Source organism: Marmota flaviventris, chromosome 6, assembly GCF_047511675.1.
Source record: "Marmota flaviventris isolate mMarFla1 chromosome 6, mMarFla1.hap1, whole genome shotgun sequence".
Lineage (NCBI taxonomy): Eukaryota > Metazoa > Chordata > Mammalia > Rodentia > Sciuridae > Marmota > Marmota flaviventris.
In genome coordinates, this window is record NC_092503.1 from 54,034,761 (window position 1) to 54,056,434 (window position 21,674).

Here is a 21,674-nt window from a genome sequence, read left to right on the forward strand (position 1 = left end):
TGAAAGTAAGGATGTATCCCTACATCAGCTCCTAATATATGGTAGCCTAGAACATAGGAGGTGCTCAGTAAATCATGATCAAATGAAAGAATGAATTAACATGTGCATAAAAAAGTACATGAGATTTATAAAAATAATGAAAGTGGTTATGGATATAGGTGGCAGAATGGTCACAAGGGGATCAGTGGTGGCAAGGAGAATTCTATCTATTTTTATGTTGTTTGTGTTTTGAACCCTGTGGATATGTATATTACCTACTAAAAATAAAATCAAAATAAAAAATAATGGTATCATTAGAACAATGTAAGACTATCCACCTTCTTAACTTCCATATGGAAGAGCAAGAGCACACGTGTGTGTTAATTACCTTGGTGAGACTGGCCTGGTAGGACTCACTTCCTCATGCATGGTCTCAGAGGAGCCTTGGAATTGTTCACCAGAGCCAAGTCCCACTATGCTCCCCTTTCTGTTATGGGGGTGCTGGCCAGCAGTAAGAATGCCCACCAGGCCTCTCCCTGCCCCTGGCTGTTTCTAACTTCAGATGAGATTTCCTACTTGTGCACTCAAGTTTTCTGACAGGAGTTTCCGTGCACAAAAGAGGAGTGTCCAGCACAGACTGCCCAGAAATGTGGCTATGACAGCTGCAGCCTCTTACGTTTGTTCATACTGTCCTATTTAATGAGGGGTATTGGTTTTGAAGATGGGATTCCACATTTCTTTCTACAATTGGCTGTTTTCCATAATAAACATATAAATCTGAGCTTGCTTTTCCTTTAGGAAATAAAGGTAGTAGACGTATCGCCATCATCCCAACACAGTTGAAGTAGAAAATTCAAGGGTTCATGTGCCCAGAGTTCATACTTCTTAAGACTTTAGTAAGTGTAAGCTTTGACAAGACAAGGTTCATGTGTATTAAAGAAATTTTTTTCAGATAGGAATATGGATAACTTTTCCAGGTTACTGGTATGGCAGGTCTCTGGCTTGCTGAGAAGCCTGGTGAGGGACTTCATCTGTCATGCACCTCTAGTTTGGGGACCATCACCAGGGAAACGGCCCACTGAGCCAATGTGGGGTTTAGCTTTGGCTCAGCTGAAGAGGAAGTACTCTAACCAGATGTTGGGAAGGTTTCCCAGCACTCTTCCTGCTTGCAAATTCAAGTTCAGACATGCACGTATATCTGCAGGCAGGAGTGGGGGTGGGGGGAGCCAGGGAGAGTGAAATCCATCCAAGAAAACTCATTCCTGGCAGAGAGGGATATGCTGTCTCCAAAAGTGTCTTATTCTCAGTGTGTGTGTGTGTGTGTGTGTGTGTGTGTGTGTGGTCATGGCTTCTTTAAGATGAAGCAGCAGTTTTTGACAGGGAAGTGGGAGGGCGACAGCACACTAGAGGTTAAACTGGGATTTTGTTATCCCTTTTCACTCTCTTCCCAGGGTCTTTGATTTCCTGTGGGCCAAACCACTTACCCTCCCTCCCTCTCTAAACTGCACCCTGGCCCAGCCTCCTCCCTCAAGAAGGACACCTTGATTGGGTAACATTTCACTTCCCTAACACAACTGCTTATCCTCTGCACCTGAGGGGCCCCTGTGTCTTAACCCAGGGTGGAAGTGAAACTCCTCTCAACCGGCAGCCTCACAACTGCCAGTCAAGTCCGTTCTTCTGACCAGCCAGGGGGCCTGAGAAGTGGGCAAGTCAAAAGGCGTATTGTGTGAACTATATGCATGTGTCTTGTACGCCTGTTTTTCAAAGTGCTCCCCAGAACACTAATTCTTTGAGTTAATAATTAATGCTCCTAAGGGGAGAAAAGGGTTCTGTGGTCAAATAAATTAAAAACCATTGCATTTTGTCTCTTTCCTGACCACAGGGAAATAATGCATGCTGGGGTAATAAAGGCCCTGAGGTCCAGAGTAGAGGAGACTTTTCAACATGATTTGCCCTGATTTTTCCAAACTTATTTTGACAATAAGGAACTAGCACCAGGACCAGATCTGGATGTTATATCTTCTGAGCATCCCTGACCAACTGGAAACTCATTTAGCCACGTCATAAAAAGATTAATTTCCAAGACATGGTAGGAAGGAAGGGAGGAGGTAAGGGAGTGAGGTATTCCAGGGTTCCATTTTGGCAGGTATAAATGTAGACACAAGAATTGGCCAAGAGAGAAAGCAAAGACCCTAAGAGAAAGAACAAGAGCCTCTGCTTTCTGCCAGTTCTCAATACCTCCAATACCACCTCCCTCTGGAGAAATCACTGGCCCCAAGCTAAACTTGACCAGTAGCTGGTCTTTGCACAAAATGGCCCCTGCTTGGAAGCCCCATCTTGCTGCCGAGATGAATTGTAGGTGGGTGGGAATTCCAAGGTTTTAGCGCCTTCTTTGGTGATTCCTGATCCCACAGAGGTCTCAAAAAGACCAAACTGAAGAAATGCACCCAAAGTACCCTTGGCACACTGTGGGGTGACAGTCACTGGCATTGGAGAAACTCAGTAAAGGAGGAGAGCCGGGTCTCCCCATAGAGTCATGCCCAACAGACCAAAGGAAAAAATCAAAATAAAACCAAAGCAACAACAGCAGCTACAACAAACCCCCTTGTTGGCATTTATTTTAAAAATCTTATAAGTAAGGAACCCAAATAAGGTTTAGAACTGGACAGTAATCTCCAGTAAAGGTAAGGTTTAGTTATGTCAACCTGACTACAGTTAAAAATAACTCTACCCTTCTCCTCTACTTGGCCCCACTGACTCCTTATTGAAAGCCTTTTTCCAGTGCAACCACAAGCACCCTGAACATGGCAGCCCAGCCACAAAGCAAACATGCTGCCCTCACCCCAGGGTGTCTCCTAAGAACAACAGCCGGAAACAAGCAGATGGCTGCACCTGCCCTGTGCTTATGGATTTTCTCCACGGACTCTGAAGGGAGCCGCCCAATGCAGCAAACAGCACAAACAACAGGAGCTTTGTGTCTTGTGAAGTGTTCCGTAACTGGAGCTCAGTCACACTCAGCTCTCCTGTGACATTTAGAGACACTCAGTGGGGGAGTGGTTTGTCCTCTTATTGCACAGTCTTTTCCCAAAGCCCTGCTTATGAATTTAGTTACTGAAGCACTGATAAAATGATAAAATGACAATGTCTTTGTACAGGTGGGTGGGGGGAGGCAATATCTTAGGTGAGGACTGAGGTTATTATTGACATTGCAATGTCCATAGATTTCCTCTCAAAAGAAAAACCGAATTTGCGTCGTGAGTCAGACAGCCCCTCCCTAGATCAAAGGTTATAGATTTTCCTGTAGAATTATAAGGAGCTAAGAGTCAGTAGGTAGTTGTAGTTCGGACAGGACCAGCTACATAATCTACACAGCCTGGTGCAATGAAATTCTTGTTCAAAAAAAAAAAAAAAAAGGAAAAGAGTAGCTTTATAAGATATTAATATACCAAGCTTTTCCTTTTCTCTGCAGTCCCTTTTGACCTGTCATGGTGTTTTTATTTGCTTTAATCTTGCCCTCCTTTGGAAATCCTAGGAGGACAAGGGAGAGCCTCATGAGCACCCCATGGCCCCACCTGTGATTCCGTGCATAAATACATGTGACCCAGCAGCTACCAGAATGAGGCACTGTGCCTTGATCAGGGTTGGAGAAGTTGAGCCAGGCGCCTCCCCTTCTAGTGGGTCCATTGCGACCTCTGACCTGGGATACTGTAGGTACCTCTGGTGGGCTAGCAGATCACCCTTACTGGGTTACCCACTGAACATGCTGTGATGCTGCCTTTCTTGTGCCCAAGACAGTGCCAGGTATTCACGCCCAACCTTGGGCACCTGTGCCCAGGTCCCCCTGGGGGTGAAGGGTGGCAGTGATTGAAGGGTGAGGATGGAGGAGGAGGTTAGGGATGCCAGAGGACAGAGGAGCAGGCAGATCAGGAGCACTCTGTGCACAGTGTGGAGGCAGCAGAAGGAAGTCTGAGCCAAGACTCCTCGGGCTCAGTGCATGCTCCATGACTCACTGGACTTAAAAAACACAAACTCTATGCTGAGTTTAGTCCTCAGAGGAAACAATTTTGAATGCCTTCCCACCCTAAGATTTTCATGTATATATGTCACTCGTATGACACATGCATGTAAGAATGACTTTTGTACTTCTTTATTTCATTTATGAGTTAACCAGCATAGTTGAGAATAAAGTATGGGCTGGGGTTGTAGCTCAGTGGTTGAGCACTTACCTCGCACGCATGAGGCACTGGGTTTGATCTTCAGCACCACATTAAAAAAATAAATAAATAAAACAAAGATATTGTGTCCATATACAACTACAAAAAAGTTAAAAAAGAAAAGCTAAAGTACATTTTCTATTTAAAGCCTTTTAAGTGGAAGAAAAGAAGCGAAAGTGTTAGTAGTATTTCTCTCTGGGTCAAGGTGTAAAAGGTAATTTTTGTATCATTGCAGCATTTTTTAAAATAATGAATATGGATACATGGATGATTTTTATAATAAGAAAAAAAATTTAAGTAATAAAATAAAGATGCTTTACCTGTTGGGAGAGTAGACTCTTCCTTGGACTTTTCTGATAAAACCAGTGTCATCTCTTTATTAACTTTTCTTAAGACCTCCTGGATCATATGAATTTCAATATTTTCCAGAAGTTTCTGAAGCTAAAGTAAGCATAGGTTGAGAGTCACTCCACATTAAGCTTATCCTCTGGACTCCCAAGTCCAAGTCCTGCAGGAGGGTTTTGAGTTCAGTTCTATCCCACACTTATTTTCTCCCTGGGAAGAAGGAGGGGTTCTTTTCTTCAGCTCTGGGGAGTAGATACACCTCTGAGGACACCAACATCTTTTTTTTTCTGGCCCACACCCTGGTTGATAGAACACAACCCTTTTTACCAGTTCTGTTAAATTGCAAAAAGCACCATGCCAGAGACGACCTCATGTCTTTTGGAGTCTGTCAAGGTGGCCATAAATTTTGTGAGCTGTCACTTCTTTAAGAGCCACCTTCAGGTTTGAAACTCAACTTAGATACCAAGGAGGATTTCATGAGAAGACTGAATGCTCCACACACCATGAAGAGAAAACTCTGCTCCAATACACATGAGCCCTCACTCTGTCCACTAAGCTCACAAAGCCTGAAGTATATGTAAAACAACAATCCCCAGGGAAAAGGGGGAACGGCAACCCCCAAGGAGAAAGGAGGACAATGAGTCCCAGGAGATGGAAGGAAAACAATGGGCTCTGGACTTTCACCATTTCCCATTCTGACTGCTCAACATACACGTTCTGCTACGATTAAATTTCTAATGATTAAGTTACACTAAACATTCTGTTATGGTTAACTCTCACTAAAATCTATAAAACTCAGGTACTTATTGTAACCAGTTGCTATTTTCTCTTCTGAAAATGTGCTCCTCAAATGCTTAATAAAGCATTGCTGGTCCATCAAGGTCAAAAATAACCATTTCGGTTATTTTTGCTTTCAAAGTCCACCTGTTTCCTTGTTAGAAGATTCCAGGTGCTGGAGAGGAACCAGGGTTTAGAAAGATAAGCCATGATGCGCTTGGCCCTGGGGCATGTGTGGGGGCTGAATCTACCTTGTGGCTTAGTGAACATCCTTTTTGTGTTGACAGCCAAACAACCAGGGTCTCTGCTTGCCTGTCACAATAAGCCCCACCACAGGGAGCTTGGGTCCCAGGATCAGGCCAAGCAAAGACATGGAAAAGACTTTTCCATATAGATCTTCCAACACACACAGTGGGCTAGTGCACACATTATGTTTTCTTATTTTCAGAAAAAAAAAATTTACAAGGAATTATATTCAATATTTCATTTTTGCATGGACACTTGTGTGCTGGATGTCGTGTTTAAGATAGTACTGATTATGTTATTGATATTTCTTCTGAAGGTGCATCTCAATTGGAGAAAAAGAAAATAATGAAAAATCTAAACATATAGAACTGAGACATTAAGAGGTAGTTCTTTGCCTGATCAAAGCCCCCAGATACATTTATTTATTTACTCCCCTCTTTCCCACACCCTGCAGCCTGCCCAATGATTTCCAAACTTTCAATTTACACTGAACTTCTTAGAGAAAATACCATTTGAGTATATCTGTAGTTTTACATGCTAATGCCAAAAAGCAAGCTTTCCAAAGCAAATTTAAAATAGCTCCTGCATACCTGCTGAGTTTTTATTTCAATTTCTGAAGCTCCTTTGGGGGGAAGAATAGACTGGCTATTTATTATAAGTCTTTCAAATTCATCTTCTTTCCCCATCTGCCTAGCTATAGCTTTCATGCTGGGGTAGAGAATGTCAGCTCTATCAAAGAAGAGAGACAGAAATTAGCAAACAAACATTTTTTTTTCTTGTTCTGATTCTCTGGCAATTATTTTCATTCACTTCATATTTCCTGCTGTCAGGTACAAACCTCCCAGTCCATTTACAGACACATCAACAACTAAATTCACCACTCCCTCAGTCAATATTAAATCCTGAGGCCTTTTCCCATTTGGGTACATATAATTTCAGTCCTCATTTTTCAAAATATTGACAAGGCTTCTCATCCCTTGGTTACCAGGAATACTGACTGTAATAACATCACCAGATAGACGATTCCCACCGTGCCAAAGTGAAATCTTCTGAAGCTCAGGAAGGTCTGGGGTAGTGGGTGGATGCTTGTTTGGTCATATCTGTGGCAGAAGCACGTGCCTTTCTTGCCTGTTAAGTCATCCCAGCCAAGGCCTACCACCAAGGCCTGCACCACCTCACACACCTACAGCTTCATGCTACATGCCCATATTACACTCTGCCTTCAATGCCTCAATTGTGCACAGACTCTAATGGGGCCAAGAGAGAGGAGGAGTAACTACCAGCAGCAGCAGTAGCAGGTGTCCATCTAGGATACTATGAGCTTAAAAACCTAAGAGTCAGCACTGTGGGGTCTCTTGATAAACACAAGTTCCTAGGGACAGGTAAAAGAGTGTAGCTCAGTGGAATCCAGCTCCATCCTTGAAGTTAATACAACTCAGCTTTTCCTCTACTGAACTGTCTGTAGAGAATGTTGCCAACTGCCATGGGCTCAATAGAGCTGGGTGTACTAGGATTCATGGACCAAATCTCATCTCCCCATCAAGAGGCCCTTGGGCTCTACTCACTGACATGAATTTCTGCCTCAGCACACTCACTCATAGAGCTCCGAGTACTGTTTGTGGAAGGAGGCAGAGCTGATGTCCTGGTCTCCCAGCTTCAGCTGGCCCCAGTGATCCTTCAGTACTTCCAGCTGCTTCCACAGCATCAGAAATGATCTCAGCAGAGCAAAGGACGTCACCACATCGCACCGGCCCTCCAGTAGCTTGGAAATCTTTGGGCTGCTTTGGAACTGACTTTTGATTCCTGGCACTTTGGACCACTCTGGCTGAAAGCATTACAGAAATCCTTTATTGATGGTGGATAATATGGCTCAGCTTTTTACATGCAGCGCCATGCAAAACAAAATTTTTGTGGAGACTGAATGTTCTCCTCATTTACAGGTCTGTAGCACATGTCAAGCAGAGTGAGGTTCAGAATCCTTCCTGAGCAGACAGTGTACAGAAAGGATTGAAATGTCTCGCTGAATCTCAGCTTTCAGATTGGGACTTGAACCATTTATTTAAAAAAATTTTCTTACTTGCATATTAAGATTTTATTTGGCTTTTTAAAAAACTAGTCTTTCATGTTTAGCCTCTGCATTCTTGAAAGTGTTCACCACATTTGAGATTCAAGTCAACACCATGGTGGAGCAGTAATATAACTAACTTTTCATTGGGAATTTTACCCAAGTTATGAGCATGGAGATGGAAACTTAAGTTTATCCTATCTCCTGTTCCTTTTCCATTCTGTAAAAGAACATTAGACAGAGAACATTTCTTTTCATTTGAATGTATTACTCAATAGGCAATTTTCTTTAAAATGATGATTTGTTCATTTGTTCACAGATGCTTTCCTTAAGTATTTGTTGAAGGGCTGCTGTTGGTCCTGGAGGAAGGGAAGGGGGAAAGGTTTTAGGCCTCTGTTCTCCTGCAGTTAATAGAGTGAGGGGGCAGGGCCACGCAGAGAGGGGCAGACAAAATGGGGACCTGGGTGCAGGTCCTCAGGCTGACCACAATGTCTCAGTCACAGAAAAAGGAGCTTTCCTTCACAGACCAAATGGCAAATCCCATGATTTGAATTAGAGAAGATTCAGGTGACAGTATCTTAGACACTCAAGTTTCCTGCCTAGGAACAGAAAGAGCAACCCAGAGTTGTTGGATCCTAGATCAGTGCTGTTCACATATCCAAAGAAAGGTGTGTCTGCCAAAAGAGGGTTGATCAGAGTACCCAAAGGAGAATTGGCAAGGTAGACCCAGGAGAGACGGAGCTCCCACAGACAGCTGGCAAGCCCTGAGGCTTGTGGCCTCCTAAGCAACCAGCTTGTCCACAGATTTCCAGATTTGTCTTATGCTCAAAATCTTTTCACCAAATAAAATCTTGGATAGTCGCCCAAAGTATCCAACAGAACAAAGCTACAAACAGGGACACTGAGCAGGCAGACTAGAGACCTCATCATTAGCCCCATTTGCTCAAGAAGCCCCAAGGTGTCTCTGAGAAAATCAAGGGCTCCTTGGATTATACTTTAAAAGACCTTGAGCTAATTCATTACCTTTGCTTTGGGGTTTTGGATACTGAAATCTGGAGAGATCACAGCATTGTTATATAGCTGGGCCAGGATTACCCAGGAGTCCTGACTCACAAGGCAGTGTGGAGTCCAGTGCTTCCTAGTGTCTATAAATAGTTAAATACTCTTAAATAAAAATATACCATAAAATAAAAACTAATTAAAATAAATAATAATATTAAAGCAAGCCCACTTCTTTTTTTTTGTATTTATTTTTTAGTGGTAGTTGGACACAATACCTTAATTTTATTTATTTATTTTTATGAAATTATATGTACCCATTTGGGCACATATAATTTCAGTCCTCATTTTTTAAAATAATAAATAGCCAGGAACAAACCCAGGACCTTGCATGTGCAAGGCAAGCACTCTATCGCTGAGCCACAACCCCAAACCCTAAAGCCCACTTCTTATTAAGAGTTAAGTTGTTTCTATATAAATGACTTTAAGGATGGGAGAAGGAAGAAGAGTCAGGATGGATAAAGAATAAAATGGAAAAGAGTAGGGAGTGTTAGGAAATGATGGTAATCCATCAGAAACAGGGCCAGAAAATGGTAGATAGAGGGAGTGAAGGCCCCTGCATACTTCTTGATCTTGGCCTTAATTTTGGCACTACTTGGTCTACCCCCGGCTCTGCAAATGATCCCTCTTGGTGAAACATCTATTTCTGCTGTAGAATTTAGATGGCACACAGAAAGACTTGTGACTCAGTTTTAACTGAAAAGGCATGAGAAAAAAAAATCTACTGGGAAGCTTCTAGAAAAGAATTTTCTTCTTGATAAAAGGAGAGCTCCTCAAGGAGAAAGTGTGTTTGCTCCTGTTTTTATCTTGCAAAGCCAAGGGAGACATTTTGAGTCATTTGGTAGTGGTTAAGTGGCTGTACCAACCTGAACTGCTTTCTTCTAGTCTCCGTTATGGAAGATCAATATTCTCTTATTTAAGTCATGGCTAGTGGGACAGATGCTATTGTGGCAGGGGCACTCTAATTGGCACAGAGGAGCATCAGTTCAAAGGTGGAGGATCAGAAAAAGTTTCCTAAAGAGAGAGGTTTGGAAGTTGAAATCTGAAGAATAAGGGACTGATTAAGTGATGAGGTCAAAAGTCAGAAGAGAGGAGGTTTTCCACTGGAGAGACCAGGATGCATGAAAGCACAGAAGAGAACATGGTGCATTTGACAAAATATAAGAGGCTAACGGTAGAAATACTGGCAGGAGCCAAGTCATGAAGTTCCAGTTAAGGTATGTGGACTCTGTTGTCAGGGTATTCATAAGCCATCAGATGGTTATAAGAAGGAACGTGACATAATTAGGTTTTTATTTTAAAATATTACCCTGGTGAGTGGGCATGGTGGTGCACACCTGTAATCCCAGTGGCTCAGGAGGCTGAGGAAGGAGGATGGCAAGTTCAAAGCCAGCCTCAGCAACTTAGCGAGGCCCTCAGCAATTTAGCAATACCCTGTCTCAAAATAAAAAAATAATTAAAAAAAAATCTAAGGATGTGGCTCATTGGCTAAGCACCCCTGGGAAAATCCGTAGTACCTGACCTCCTCTCCCCACCAAAAAAAAAAAAAAAAAAAAAAAAAAAAAAAAAAAAAATATATATATATATATATATATATATATATATATATATATATATATCTATCTCCCCTGGCAAATGGATTGGAAGGACTCAAGATAAAGTATATGGATTCTAGCAGGTGGTCACAATCACAAACATCAACAGATGATGATGATTTGGATGGTAGAGATCTTAAAATAATAGGACTGAAAAACTTGGTGTCTGGTTGTGAAGTAGAATATAGAAAGAGGATTGAGTTTTAGGGGAGTAAAGTAAGCTCAGCTTAGTACACATTGTCTGTGAGATGGAACAAGAGGAGATGTCCAGGAGGCAGGTGAAGATATGAATCTGTGGCTTGAGATTTGGCCTAGACATAAAGATTTCAGAGTTGTTGCATAAGTATCACCAGTAGATCCTTCGCCTGCAGAGAGGGTAACGAATATGTGAGAGCCCTAAGGCCAGACAGTTAGGTTGGAATCAGGTTTCTCACCACGCATGCAGAATTGTTTCAAGTCATGGTATGAGGTGGGTAAGTGGCTCTTATACCTTGGAGGGATAAGCCCAAGGGAGGGAGTGATGGTCTGGGGCCCACAGGTTTAGAGATGAAATAAGAGCACAAGCCTGAGAAGCTCACCTGGGGCTTCTGTCACGACCCTCTGGCTCTTTCTATTCTGGTCCTAAATGAGTGACTCTCAAGGAAAGCACTCAGCTTGAGTAGTTTCAATGGATCTTCCATAACCTGTGTTTTATTTTTAAAATTAAAAAAAAAAAAAAAGGAAATACAACTGATCATGGAACTAAGTGTGAAAGAATGTGCTTTGGAGTAGCTTTCACAGCTACCCATGCTTCATTGTTGCTTTCATGTGACATTAGCACAGTCCTGGGGCAACTGGAAAAGGTTATGGGAATGATGTGGTTCTCTCATCCATTATCTAGACAGGAAATTTCTTCCGTACAACACAGCATGGGTTGATTATATAGAATGTTCACCAAGAATACCTGTGTATTTTTGTCCAGTATGGCTTGCCATCCAAGGGGATCCTCCATGGTCATATGACAGCTGCTTAGCACATCTTCCATTAGCAGTTGCACACCCACCAGCTCTCCATGAGCCACCTTGCGGTCACGGTCACTCAGCCCACAAAGGCACAGCTAAAAAAAAAAAAAAAAAAAACCTTCCATTTTGAAGGCTTCTATATAAACTTCACATGTGGTTTGGGGGAAGAAAAGTAGGTGTTTATAAGCTATCTTTTCAACTATTAGAAAATCCATAAAAAACAAAACACTTGTAGCTTAAAGTCCTGTCCTGCTTGAACATATCAGACATTTGGCTCTGTGCAGAAGTATCAAGTTTCCCAGTCCTTACAGCAGATCTGTATATGGCAAATGCATAGTGTGATACTGATTTTCCTTTAAAACTACACGTACAAATACACGTATATCAAGAAAAAGTACTGTGGGGAGGGAAAACCTCAAATTGTGAACTGCAATTGACTGTTAGAATTATAATTTTTCAACCATTCTTACTTCTGGTGTATTAAAAACCTTTATACTTACTGGGAATTTTGAATGTATAAAGCAAACAAAATAGTTCCCATCACCTGGCCCCACAACCATCAACTTAAAGCCACTCCTGACCCATCCCATTCACTCCCCACACCATATTCTGAAGCAAGGTTATGGTTGTGTATGTGTGTGTGTATATGTGTATTGTGTATGTGTGTGTGTATACACACCCCCCTACCCCCCCACACACATATATCTCCAAGGATCAAAAGCGTATAGGCTAATACTCTACCATTGAACTATATCCCCAGACTATTTTTCAAATTTTATTTTGGGACATGGTCTCACTAAATTGACAAGGCTGGTCTCAAACTTGCAATCCTCCTCCTGCCTCTATCTCCTGAGTATCACTTTTCTATATTTTTAAAACTAAAAATACAGCTGGGCAAGGTGGTGCACGCCTGTAATCCTAGCAGCTTGGGAGGCTGGGCAGGAGGATCACAAGTTCAAAGCCAGCCTCAGCAACAGTGAGGCACTAAAGCAACTCAGTGAGACCCTGTCTCTAAATAAAATACAAAATAGGGCTGGGGATGTGGCTTAGTGGTCGAGAACCCCTGAGTTCAATCCCTGATGCCAAAAAAAACGAAACAAAACAAACAAAAAAAAAAAAAACCCAATATTTACTTAGATAATGAGGAGAAAACGTGATGATTAAAGGAAACTAATAATTTAAAATAATTAAAAGAAGTTGACAATGAAAAACAAAACAATTAAAAGAAATTCTCCATATGACTCCTGCCTAAAAAAATGCCCTTCTCACTCGACAGGTCAGGAGTCACACGCCTCTGAGTTGCCAGCCTGGCAGTTTCTCTAAGAGGCCCAGACAGCGGGTAGTGATGGGTGGCCACTCCCCTAGATCATTGGTGCCATGGGAACTTCAGCTGAGTCTACAACCAAGGTCAGTATCTGCTGAGAACATGATTCTCTTCCACAGGAAGAAAATATGACTCACCTTGCAGGATCAGGTTTATAGCTTCATAATTAAGCACCTACTTATCTCATAAATTATTCACCACTGGCTGGAATATGGAGGCTCTGACCTGTGGACCTACTGACACCCTGCCTCTCAGTCTGCTCTCTGTTCTCTTTCCAACAAGTTGGAAGATATACCTACCTGCATATTATACTCTAGGATATCTGGGCTGCTACTTATTACAGGAAATGGCCCTCCATCTTCCAGAAATGCTCTCCAGGGGAATAGCACAGATGCCTAAAAGAACCAAATAATAGACATGGTAAAGCTGTTCTGTAACTCTAAGTTAAAGACATCTGTTTATGAACAGGATTTCTGTATTTGTACTCCAACACACTGTTGGATGATTCATTTATTATGTAGAAATACTTCTTGGTGGAGAATGTTTGATGATGTAGAGGAGAGAGTAATAATAATTATTTTTAATTATTTTTGCAGCAGATGGTTTCGGTGTAACTAGTCAACACTGCTGTTCAGAAGTTCCATAATAGCATAGCACCAATGGACCTATTTATAATCTACAAAAATAAACTTGCTTAAATGCTCTCAATATTAGGAATCCTAAAAAGTGGGCCACCTCATTATTGTGCTCTAATTTTACATATCAACTCAAGACTGATGTCACAACTTATCTCTGTCTTCTCCACATCACAGGACAACAGCCAAGGCATTGCTTATCCCCTATGACAACATGTGTGGCCCTGGATCCAGTGGCCCTACCTATGTAACCCCATTCTACACATCTAGACCTGCTTCTGACTTCTGTCAATTCCCAGAGCTAGAACTGATTCTGGTAGCAAGGACAGGACACTGCATCTACTTCATCCTAGATAACACCCAAAGGCAACCAGAGTGGTCCCAGTGGTCAAGGTCTAACTCTGTCTTCTGGGTCTAAGTGAGAATCAAAGATTGGACTGAGAATCACTATCTCATAGCTTAGAAGGATGGTACCTGCTTGGGGATGATGTGGGCATCATTTATGTTTAATGTATATAATGTGAAAACATTAAGTAGATTTTCAAGTAAAAATCCTGGGCTTGAGAGGTGATTTTAAAGATATATCCACAAATTCTTTGATAGTTCTCCCATCAAGATATGGGCCTTAATTTCTCTCCCCTGGGGTGTGATTGGACTTAGTGGCTCACTTTTAGTGAATGGAATATGGGAGACGTGATAAGATGTCACTTCTGAAATTAGGTAATAAAAAGGCTCTTACTCCCTCTTGGAGGGTTCGCTCTGGGGAAGCTGTCTGCCATGTTGTGAGAAAGCCATGTTGTGAGAAAGCCTTGTAGAGAAGTTCACGTGAGTAAGCATGGGAGTGGATCTTCTGATCTGTCTACCCAACAGCCATATGAGCGAACTTGGAAGCAGATACTCTTCCAGTTGCACCCTGAGATGATTAGAGTATTGGCAACATCTCGATGGCAGCTTGTAAGAATCTCTGAGCCAGAAGGACCCACCTAAGCTTCTCCCACTTCCTGACCCTCGGAAACTATGTGAGATAATGAATGAATGTTTATTGTTTTAACCTGTTAAACTTGGAGGATGGATTGTTCTGCAGCAATAGATAAGTAATATAGTTTGTAACTTGGTGTTGCCCTGACTCTTCAGTAGTCTGATATCCAGCTTTCCTAAGCCTTGACCCTTTTAGGAGTGGGAGGATACTGTTGTTCCTGCCTAAAAGCAATCACAGTTGTCAGGGTGACATTTGATAACATTTGTTGTAACAAGGGCTATTCAAAACTCAGCTGTTGACCCAATTAATGTACCATAATTTCTATCATTTATTTAATGGGTAAGATTATTTATTTTGCTACAAACTACGAGAAGATGAGCTCTTGCTTCTTTGAGCATTTGCAGAAAAGACCCAGACTGGGAATAACAGCTGGTCATGTAGACCCAGACTGCTCCACTGGGCCAGTGAAAGGGCACCAGCAGAGACTGAAGGGCTTTAAAGAATCCAGACTCCTGCAAAATTTAAACCAAACAGAAACAAAGTGACAAAATCCCCAGCTAACAATGTACCTCTTTCTTATAGGTATAAAACACCTCTAAAACATACCTGGAGGCTCCGTGGATCCAGCGGCTGGGGCAGGCCAAGCTGTGAAGCAAAAATGCTCTTCCTGAGAGAGTTGCTCAGCGGTGGCAGCCCATGACACATGCCATCGGTGACAGACTGGTAGGCGGGAATATTTCCAGCTGCCAAAAATATTCTTCTAACAAGACATGGGGGGACATTTCATTGAAAACGGTTACCAAATCTCCTAAAGCTCAAAGCTTTCTTCAAAGCTACTGAAGCAAGACAAGGTGGGAGACAGTGACAGGTTTCTTCCTCAGCCACATCACCCCCTGCACCCCTTCACACACCACCCTTCATTCACAGAGATCACAGCCTACAGGGGAAGCTTGATGCATCTAGACTGTTGGATAGAACTTTCTACAGTGGTAGAAATGCTCTAGATCTGTACTGTCCAATATACTTCCACAGGTGGCTTTTGAACACTTGAAATGTGACTGCTGTGACCAAGGGATTAAATTTTAACTTTTATTTCATTTAAATTAATATTAATTTTAATTAAATAACCACATGCAGCTACCAAATTGGACAGTATACCTGCGGCTCTAGAACAAAAATATCAGTGTGTTTGTTAAACTATTTTAAGACCAATAGCTGAGACAACAGTTCTTGATATGTAAAATCAAATTTTAAACCAAGTAATCAAAGTCAGGGGTTATGGAGAGAAAAGTTTTTGTTTTGTTTTAGACAAAACTTGGCTTTGTGTATCAAGAACCACAAACCCTGGAGCCAAGAGCATGAAATTTATACCATAAGTGTAAATCAAATAAAGTAAGGAAGTATGCATGATAAATTAGGATTATTTTCTTGCCCAAAAGGAAATAAGAGTTTAGCAAGGAAGAAAAGACTGTTTCTAGAGTTCTAGTGGATGCCTAAGAAAAGTGCTGACTCAGGGTGGGCTGGGGGAGGGTACCCCAGAGCACAAAGGACCTATTGCCTGGATCCTCCATGAGCATGGCTCAAGTCTCACAGACAGCAAACACACACACACACAAAAGGAGATTAGCAATTCCCCAGGGAGGTGTCAGTGCTGATGGAGTGAGGTGGTCTCTAGAGACTACAGACCCTCGGAGTGTGGGGGAAAGAACTTGGGAGTGCCTGAGCCCCCCATAATGGGTGTCCAGGAAGAGCGCTGCTAGTAGGCCAACAGAAGAGTCTGAGAGCGGACCAGCTAACACACACAGAGATGGGCGAGGTAGCTCCTTCTCCCCAACTGCCAGGATGACTTATAAGCAGCCCCAAGAACTCAGATCACCTTTTTTTAGGGGAAATGAAGAAGGAGAGGTGTGGTGTGAGGCAGCCTATAATTAAGGTCCAATATTACGTGCTGCCTTGACATCTGGCAAATCAGAAGGGCCTCAAATGGCCTAACCACAAGGTCCCCTCCCATTCTGCTCCCAGCAGAAAGTCCCCCTTGTCAAATAACCTCCTTATCAAAGGCACCAGGTGCACCTCCTGCTTATCCTCCCGAGTAGCAGTTTCAGTTTCCTGCCAGCGTGTGGAATTACTCAAACAAACCAATCAAAGCCTCCTGCGGGAACCAGGGAGCACCACACCCTCTGGGAGCTCCAGAGCCTGCCTCCCACAGGCCCTGCCCATTCACTCTGTGGCCCTGTGTGGCCTACAGGGCCTCTGTTCCTGGGCTGTGGGTACACATGCCTGATAAACTTCCGTCCATCTCCCCTGCCCACTCTTGGGTATCTCCTGTTTGGCCATCACCACAGGGAAGAAGCTTCCCTCATCAACAGGTGAGTAGGAGGCCATTAAAACAAAAGAGGAGGGGAAGAACTTTGAATCAACTGATTTTAAATCTCAAGATGGCCACTTTTAATTTTCAACCATGACTCAATGACATGGTACTGACAAGTTTAATATTTTTGCCATCAGCAGAAGTAGAGACTTCAAAGGCAAATGAAAGGAGCTCTTTATTTGCACACTAAACAATCACACTAGTGTAAAAACTCTTTTTATATGTTAATGAGTATTAATAATAAATATCTGAGTATTGAGACAATGGATAAAACTACTGATTTGTGATTTTGGGGGGGAGGTTTGCTAAGGACTGAACCCACAGCCTTATGCATGCGAAGGCTGTGTGCAGTTCATGTACTTTGCCACTGAACTACATCCCCGGCCCTAAACCTACTGATTTATCACAATAGCTCAGAGATGGACCTTGGAGTTGCCCAAAGGATATATAAACATTTTCTTCTGCTTCTTTTCTCAAGGTACTCAATGGGCCCTGCTGAGGAACCCATGATTTACTCAACACCCATGTGACTGGTCTATCAAGCACCTGGTGTCAAGGTGCTGTGCTGGAGACTGTTTGAGATGTAAGCAAGAGTCCCACACAGGCTCTGACCTTCCAGCCCAATAGAACCCAGTGAGGCAGAGCTGCTTGTGACCACCCTCTAAATTCCCAACACCTTTGGTATACTCACACCTCTCGGTGTGTATGCTTGCTTAAAATGATGGCGTCCAAAAGCAGAACATTCTAACAGAAACAGGCTCACATCAAGAGCACAGAAGTAGAGCATCCTGGCCCAACCTCTCCCCACATGGCTCCTCTCATGTCATTCCTGTCCATCTCTGCCACCAATCCACAGCCTTCTCTCTGTCCCAGCTTCCTCTGGGTCCTCTGTTCACATCTTACTTGCTCACTCTTTGACGTGCTCTCTTATCCTAGCAAATTTGTTCAGAACTTTTAAATGAACGATTGCCAGAAGTGATCACGATTCTCGGCAGAAATCTAGAGCCTCAGGCACAGCTTTGTGCTCATATGAGCTGAAATGGTTTGGATTTGGTTTAACTGTGTCCCCCAAAGTTTCAGTGTTGGAAGTTTGGGCCCCAGTGTGGCAATGAAAAGAGATGGTAGGACCTTTGAGAAGTGGGCCTAGTGGGAGGTCAATAGGTCATTGTGGTGTGTCTTCTGAAGGCATTAACATACTTTTTCTCTGACTTCCTGTCTAGTGATGTGATCTCTCCTGCCACTGTGATACCATGCACAACAAGGGCTTCACCAAAACCAAGAAGAAGCTGATGTCATGCCCTTGAACCTCCAGTACTATAAGCTACATAAACCTTTTTTTCTTTATAAAATATCTAACCTAGGGTATTTCAATACAGCAATAAAAATGAACTAATACATTAGGTCTATTAACACATAGATACTTGGAGATTATTAAAAAAATACTATCAATACAGTTCAGATATGAGTGTGACTGTCATTCTGAGCTACTGAATCAAGTCTGATGCACTCTCTAGAAAGACTCAAGCCAGATTATAGGCCACACCATTGATCAAATAGTGAGTTATGCTTCCTTGCTCTCTCAATTCTTATCATGATCCTTCCTAAGATTCACCCCCACTCTACCAGAACTGCTTATTTGAGAATGGTACAATGTGATGCTACATAAAGGAATAGCAAGATGATACTTAACATCTTTAGTACTAGATCCTTTTTGTTGTCTTCCCTCTCTATTGAAAGGTTTTCCACCAAACATCTATTAAGTATTTTCCTACTTTTAAGTCAATTTATGTCAATCTCCAGCCCAAGCTCTGAGCTGCAGGAAGGGATAAAGAAATATGATATGAAGGAAGACACAGGGCTATGGAGTCACACAGACTACAAGAATACAAATTCGACCACAACAAGCTGTGTGTGTGACCCTTGGCAAGTTAGGCGACTTTTCTGAATTTCTATCTCCTCATCTGTAAAAACAGATAAAATAATTCATTTGTACAAGATTGGCACACAGTAGTAACTAAACTAAAGCCAAGTCCTTGCATTCCCTTATCTCATGATGTTCTTATGATTCCAGTTAAAAATAAATAAAAAGATCGTGACATTTTCTTTACCTACAGAAGTTTTAGGTAAATATGTCTTTTTCCTTGGGGAAAAAAAATGATACTGCTCACAAGACAATGTGATAACCCACTAAGACCCTCAGTTGGTGAACCTTGACCTGCATCTTCTGTGGGTGGGGTCTAACCAATGCAGTTTGGTGGCAGCACCCAGGATGCTATGGGAAGCCATAGGAATGAAGGGCTGGCTTTCTGCTTGTGCACCTGCCACAACCAGGCTTTAGTAAAGCCAGGTTTCCCCACAACCCACTAAAATACCTAAATTCCCCATACTGTCCCTAAGCAATAGAGAGACAACTACCAACTGGCTCCTGTGTGACAGCCCTCCACAGTGTGATCTCAGGCAGGCTGGTTCAGGCCATAGGAACAGCTAACTCAAGGGGTACATGCTGGAGTTTTCCTGGAGGCAAAGATACAGCACAACCTGCAGAATGGTGCTGAGAAAGCCAGGGAAAGTTATGGCTTTTTGGTTCTTAGATATTGGAGACTGTGGCCAAGGCCAAGAGCTAGACCTAGCTCCCACGAGGTCTTCTGCATGTCTCCCAGAAACTCCCAGATGACCCAGAGACACAATTTAGCATCCTAAGTGTTTAGAGACACTTTCAACTAGGCAAGCATGAAAATAAGAATAAATTTTAAAATCAAGAGAAACCAGCCAACAGTCCAGGACTGAGAGGCTTGTGCTACTCTGTGGCTTGCCCTTGAGGCCCTCCAGAGCTGGCTTGCTACAGGAAGTGAGAACGCCTTCAGGGTTTCTTCAGTTTTTCCTTCTTCCCCTAATCACTCAGAACATCAGCAGTACATTCTGACCAGAGGCACTTTCCATGCCACATATTTAATTCTGTTCTATGGGTAACTATGAAGGAATTTTTATCCTCCCTCTATTCCTGAATTGCAAAGGAATTCCATCCTTTAAATCAGAGAATGGCAAATTTTTGTTCAAAGGTCCAAATAATAAATACTTTTGGCTTTGTGGTGGACCCTATGGTCTTCACCGCAACTATTCAACTCTGTGATTGTAGTGGCAAAGTAGAGACAACCCACAGATAAATGGGCATGGCTTTATTCCAGTAAAAATTCACATATGGACATGGTGTATGAAATCCATATAATTTTCATGTGTCATAAATATTATTTTCTTACTTATTTTTTTTCCAACCATTTAAACATGCCAAAGCCATCTTTAACCTACAGGCCATGCAAAAACAGGCAGGAAACTATGGCACTGGTTTGCCAATTCCTGACGTAAATAAATGAAACTGGTTAGAATTGCAGCACTATCCTAGCATTTCCCTTCAACAAGAATGACTGTTTCACCTGGCATCACAGATAAGCTCAACCCTCAGGCATTTCTTGAATTAGCTAATAAATACCCCTGCAGGTTGGTGGTCATGCTCAGAGGTCAGTGATGAGCCCTGGACAGTGGGATTCCAACCCATTAGCGGATAGGATGAATTTTCATCAGACCTTTGCCCAAGCTGGCAGAGAGCAGGTCCACAGGGGAAGTGTGAAGTGTTTTGTGCTTAGAAACACGTGTCCATTGGGCAACTCAATAGAGTTGAGAGAAATGAGAGTCAGATTTTTGGTGACTCTACAGGGCTGTTGTCCTTTTGTCCTTGAGTCATATCCTCTTTCCTCTCCCCCCAGTCCATGGAAGCATGTGTTGTTCTCATTCGAGGTAAGAGTTCAGTTCTTTTAAAACTCTAAAGATGTCAGCTTACATAGGCAGAAAGTTCCTCAGGCAAACAGTCTTATTTGCTCAGTCTTGCTGAGCTCTGGGGAGGGCCAGGGAACTTCCCCAAACTTCTAATCTCTTTTGATTATTTAAGGACTTTCCCTTGTTTGCAGGATCAGTGCTAAGTAAAATGACCCAGAGTGATGACATTTATCTTTCTGCTTTTCTTTCTCTTCTGTTTCCTGCCTTCTTTTGGGAGTCCCCTTTTCTACTCAGGCCGCTGCTCAGAATCCAGCTTAGTTCTCAGGCTTTGGAGGGAAACACCCTAAGGTTCTAATTGTCACCGGCTGCTTCCTGGCTGTGCAATTCCAAACACAACCCCAAGAGCTCTAAAGAAGGAGGTCAGGGAAATGCAACAAATGAAGGGCCCATAGGGGTATGTGTGCCGCCTGGGTGGTTCCCTCTGAAAGATGCTGAAAAAAGATACAGGACCCAGTGCCCTCCATTTCTGTGGAAGGAGTGTGCCAGGACAGAGCAAGCCCTGGCAAAGCAATGGCACGGGACAGAATGGCTCCTTGGGAAAAGAGGACCAGACTGAATCCTCTGAGGCTAGAACCCAAGCAGGACTTCTCGGGGTGGGGGGGGGGGGATATTTCTGTTTCTTCACCATAACTAAATCCCTTACAAAGGTTGACCTTGGCCTATGGAATGGGCTCTCCTTTAGTGAAGTCTACCTGCTTCACTAAGCTGCACCTCAGGAGCGGTTTGTTAATATGGAGAAATTCATGTGATTTTTTTTTTTTTTTTTGGTCCTGCTGAATTTACATCCTAAATACAAATTCTCTGACAGAGTTAAAAAAAAAAAAAAGCAGAAAAAATATAGTTCATTCAGTACAACTGTCACATTTCCATTCTTGATGGATGCCCAATGCTAATGACGGGAAACAGTTGTAATCCATGGGCAGAGCCCCTCAATACTCACATGGGGGAATTAATCAAAAGAAATTAATACATTTTGACGATTTAAGAATAAGCAGAGGGCTGGGGCAGTGGCTCAGTGGTAGCACACTTGCCTGGCATGTGTGAGGCACTGGGTTCAATTCTCAGCACCACAAATTTAAATGAAATAAAGGTCTATTAACAACTAAAAAAATATTTAAAAAAAAAAAGAAGAAGAAAAGAAAAGAAAGAAAGAATGAGCAGAAATGCTCAGGTCTGAATCTCTTCCCCTCCCATATAACATTTAACCTAAAAACATTGTAAATCTTAATCTAAACTCAATCCAAAATTCATCA

The 21,674-nt window shown here is 42.5% G+C and overlaps 2 protein-coding genes and 1 long non-coding RNA gene across 3 annotated transcripts in view; 1 reads left to right on the forward strand and 2 right to left on the reverse strand.

The window, feature by feature from the left end:
* LOC139706115 (coiled-coil domain-containing protein 162-like) overlaps positions 1–7,644 on the reverse strand; it is a 33,251-nt gene extending 25,607 nt beyond the window's left edge. The window contains exons 1-4 of the mRNA XM_071613797.1: positions 7,639–7,644; positions 7,157–7,386; positions 6,152–6,290; positions 4,514–4,634 (exon numbers count right to left, since the gene is read on the reverse strand). Coding sequence (XP_071469898.1) covers positions 4,514–4,634; positions 6,152–6,290; positions 7,157–7,386; positions 7,639–7,644 — 496 coding nt within the window. The remainder of the gene's footprint in view (positions 1–4,513; positions 4,635–6,151; positions 6,291–7,156; positions 7,387–7,638) is intronic.
* Positions 7,645–11,046: 3,402 nt separating this feature from the next.
* The window catches only part of LOC114086904 (uncharacterized), a 102,666-nt gene continuing 92,038 nt past the window's right edge, over positions 11,047–21,674 (reverse strand). Inside the window, exons 30-32 of the mRNA XM_071613798.1 lie at positions 14,826–14,979; positions 12,905–13,000; positions 11,047–11,376 (exon numbers count right to left, since the gene is read on the reverse strand). Of these exons, the coding sequence (XP_071469899.1) occupies positions 11,146–11,376; positions 12,905–13,000; positions 14,826–14,979 (481 nt within the window). The 3' untranslated portion in view covers positions 11,047–11,145. The remainder of the gene's footprint in view (positions 11,377–12,904; positions 13,001–14,825; positions 14,980–21,674) is intronic.
* On the forward strand, positions 16,452–18,048 carry LOC114086693 (uncharacterized). Its single transcript, XR_003581686.2, has 3 exons — positions 16,452–16,588; positions 17,069–17,173; positions 17,811–18,048. It is a non-coding gene; the product is annotated as an uncharacterized lncRNA (long non-coding RNA).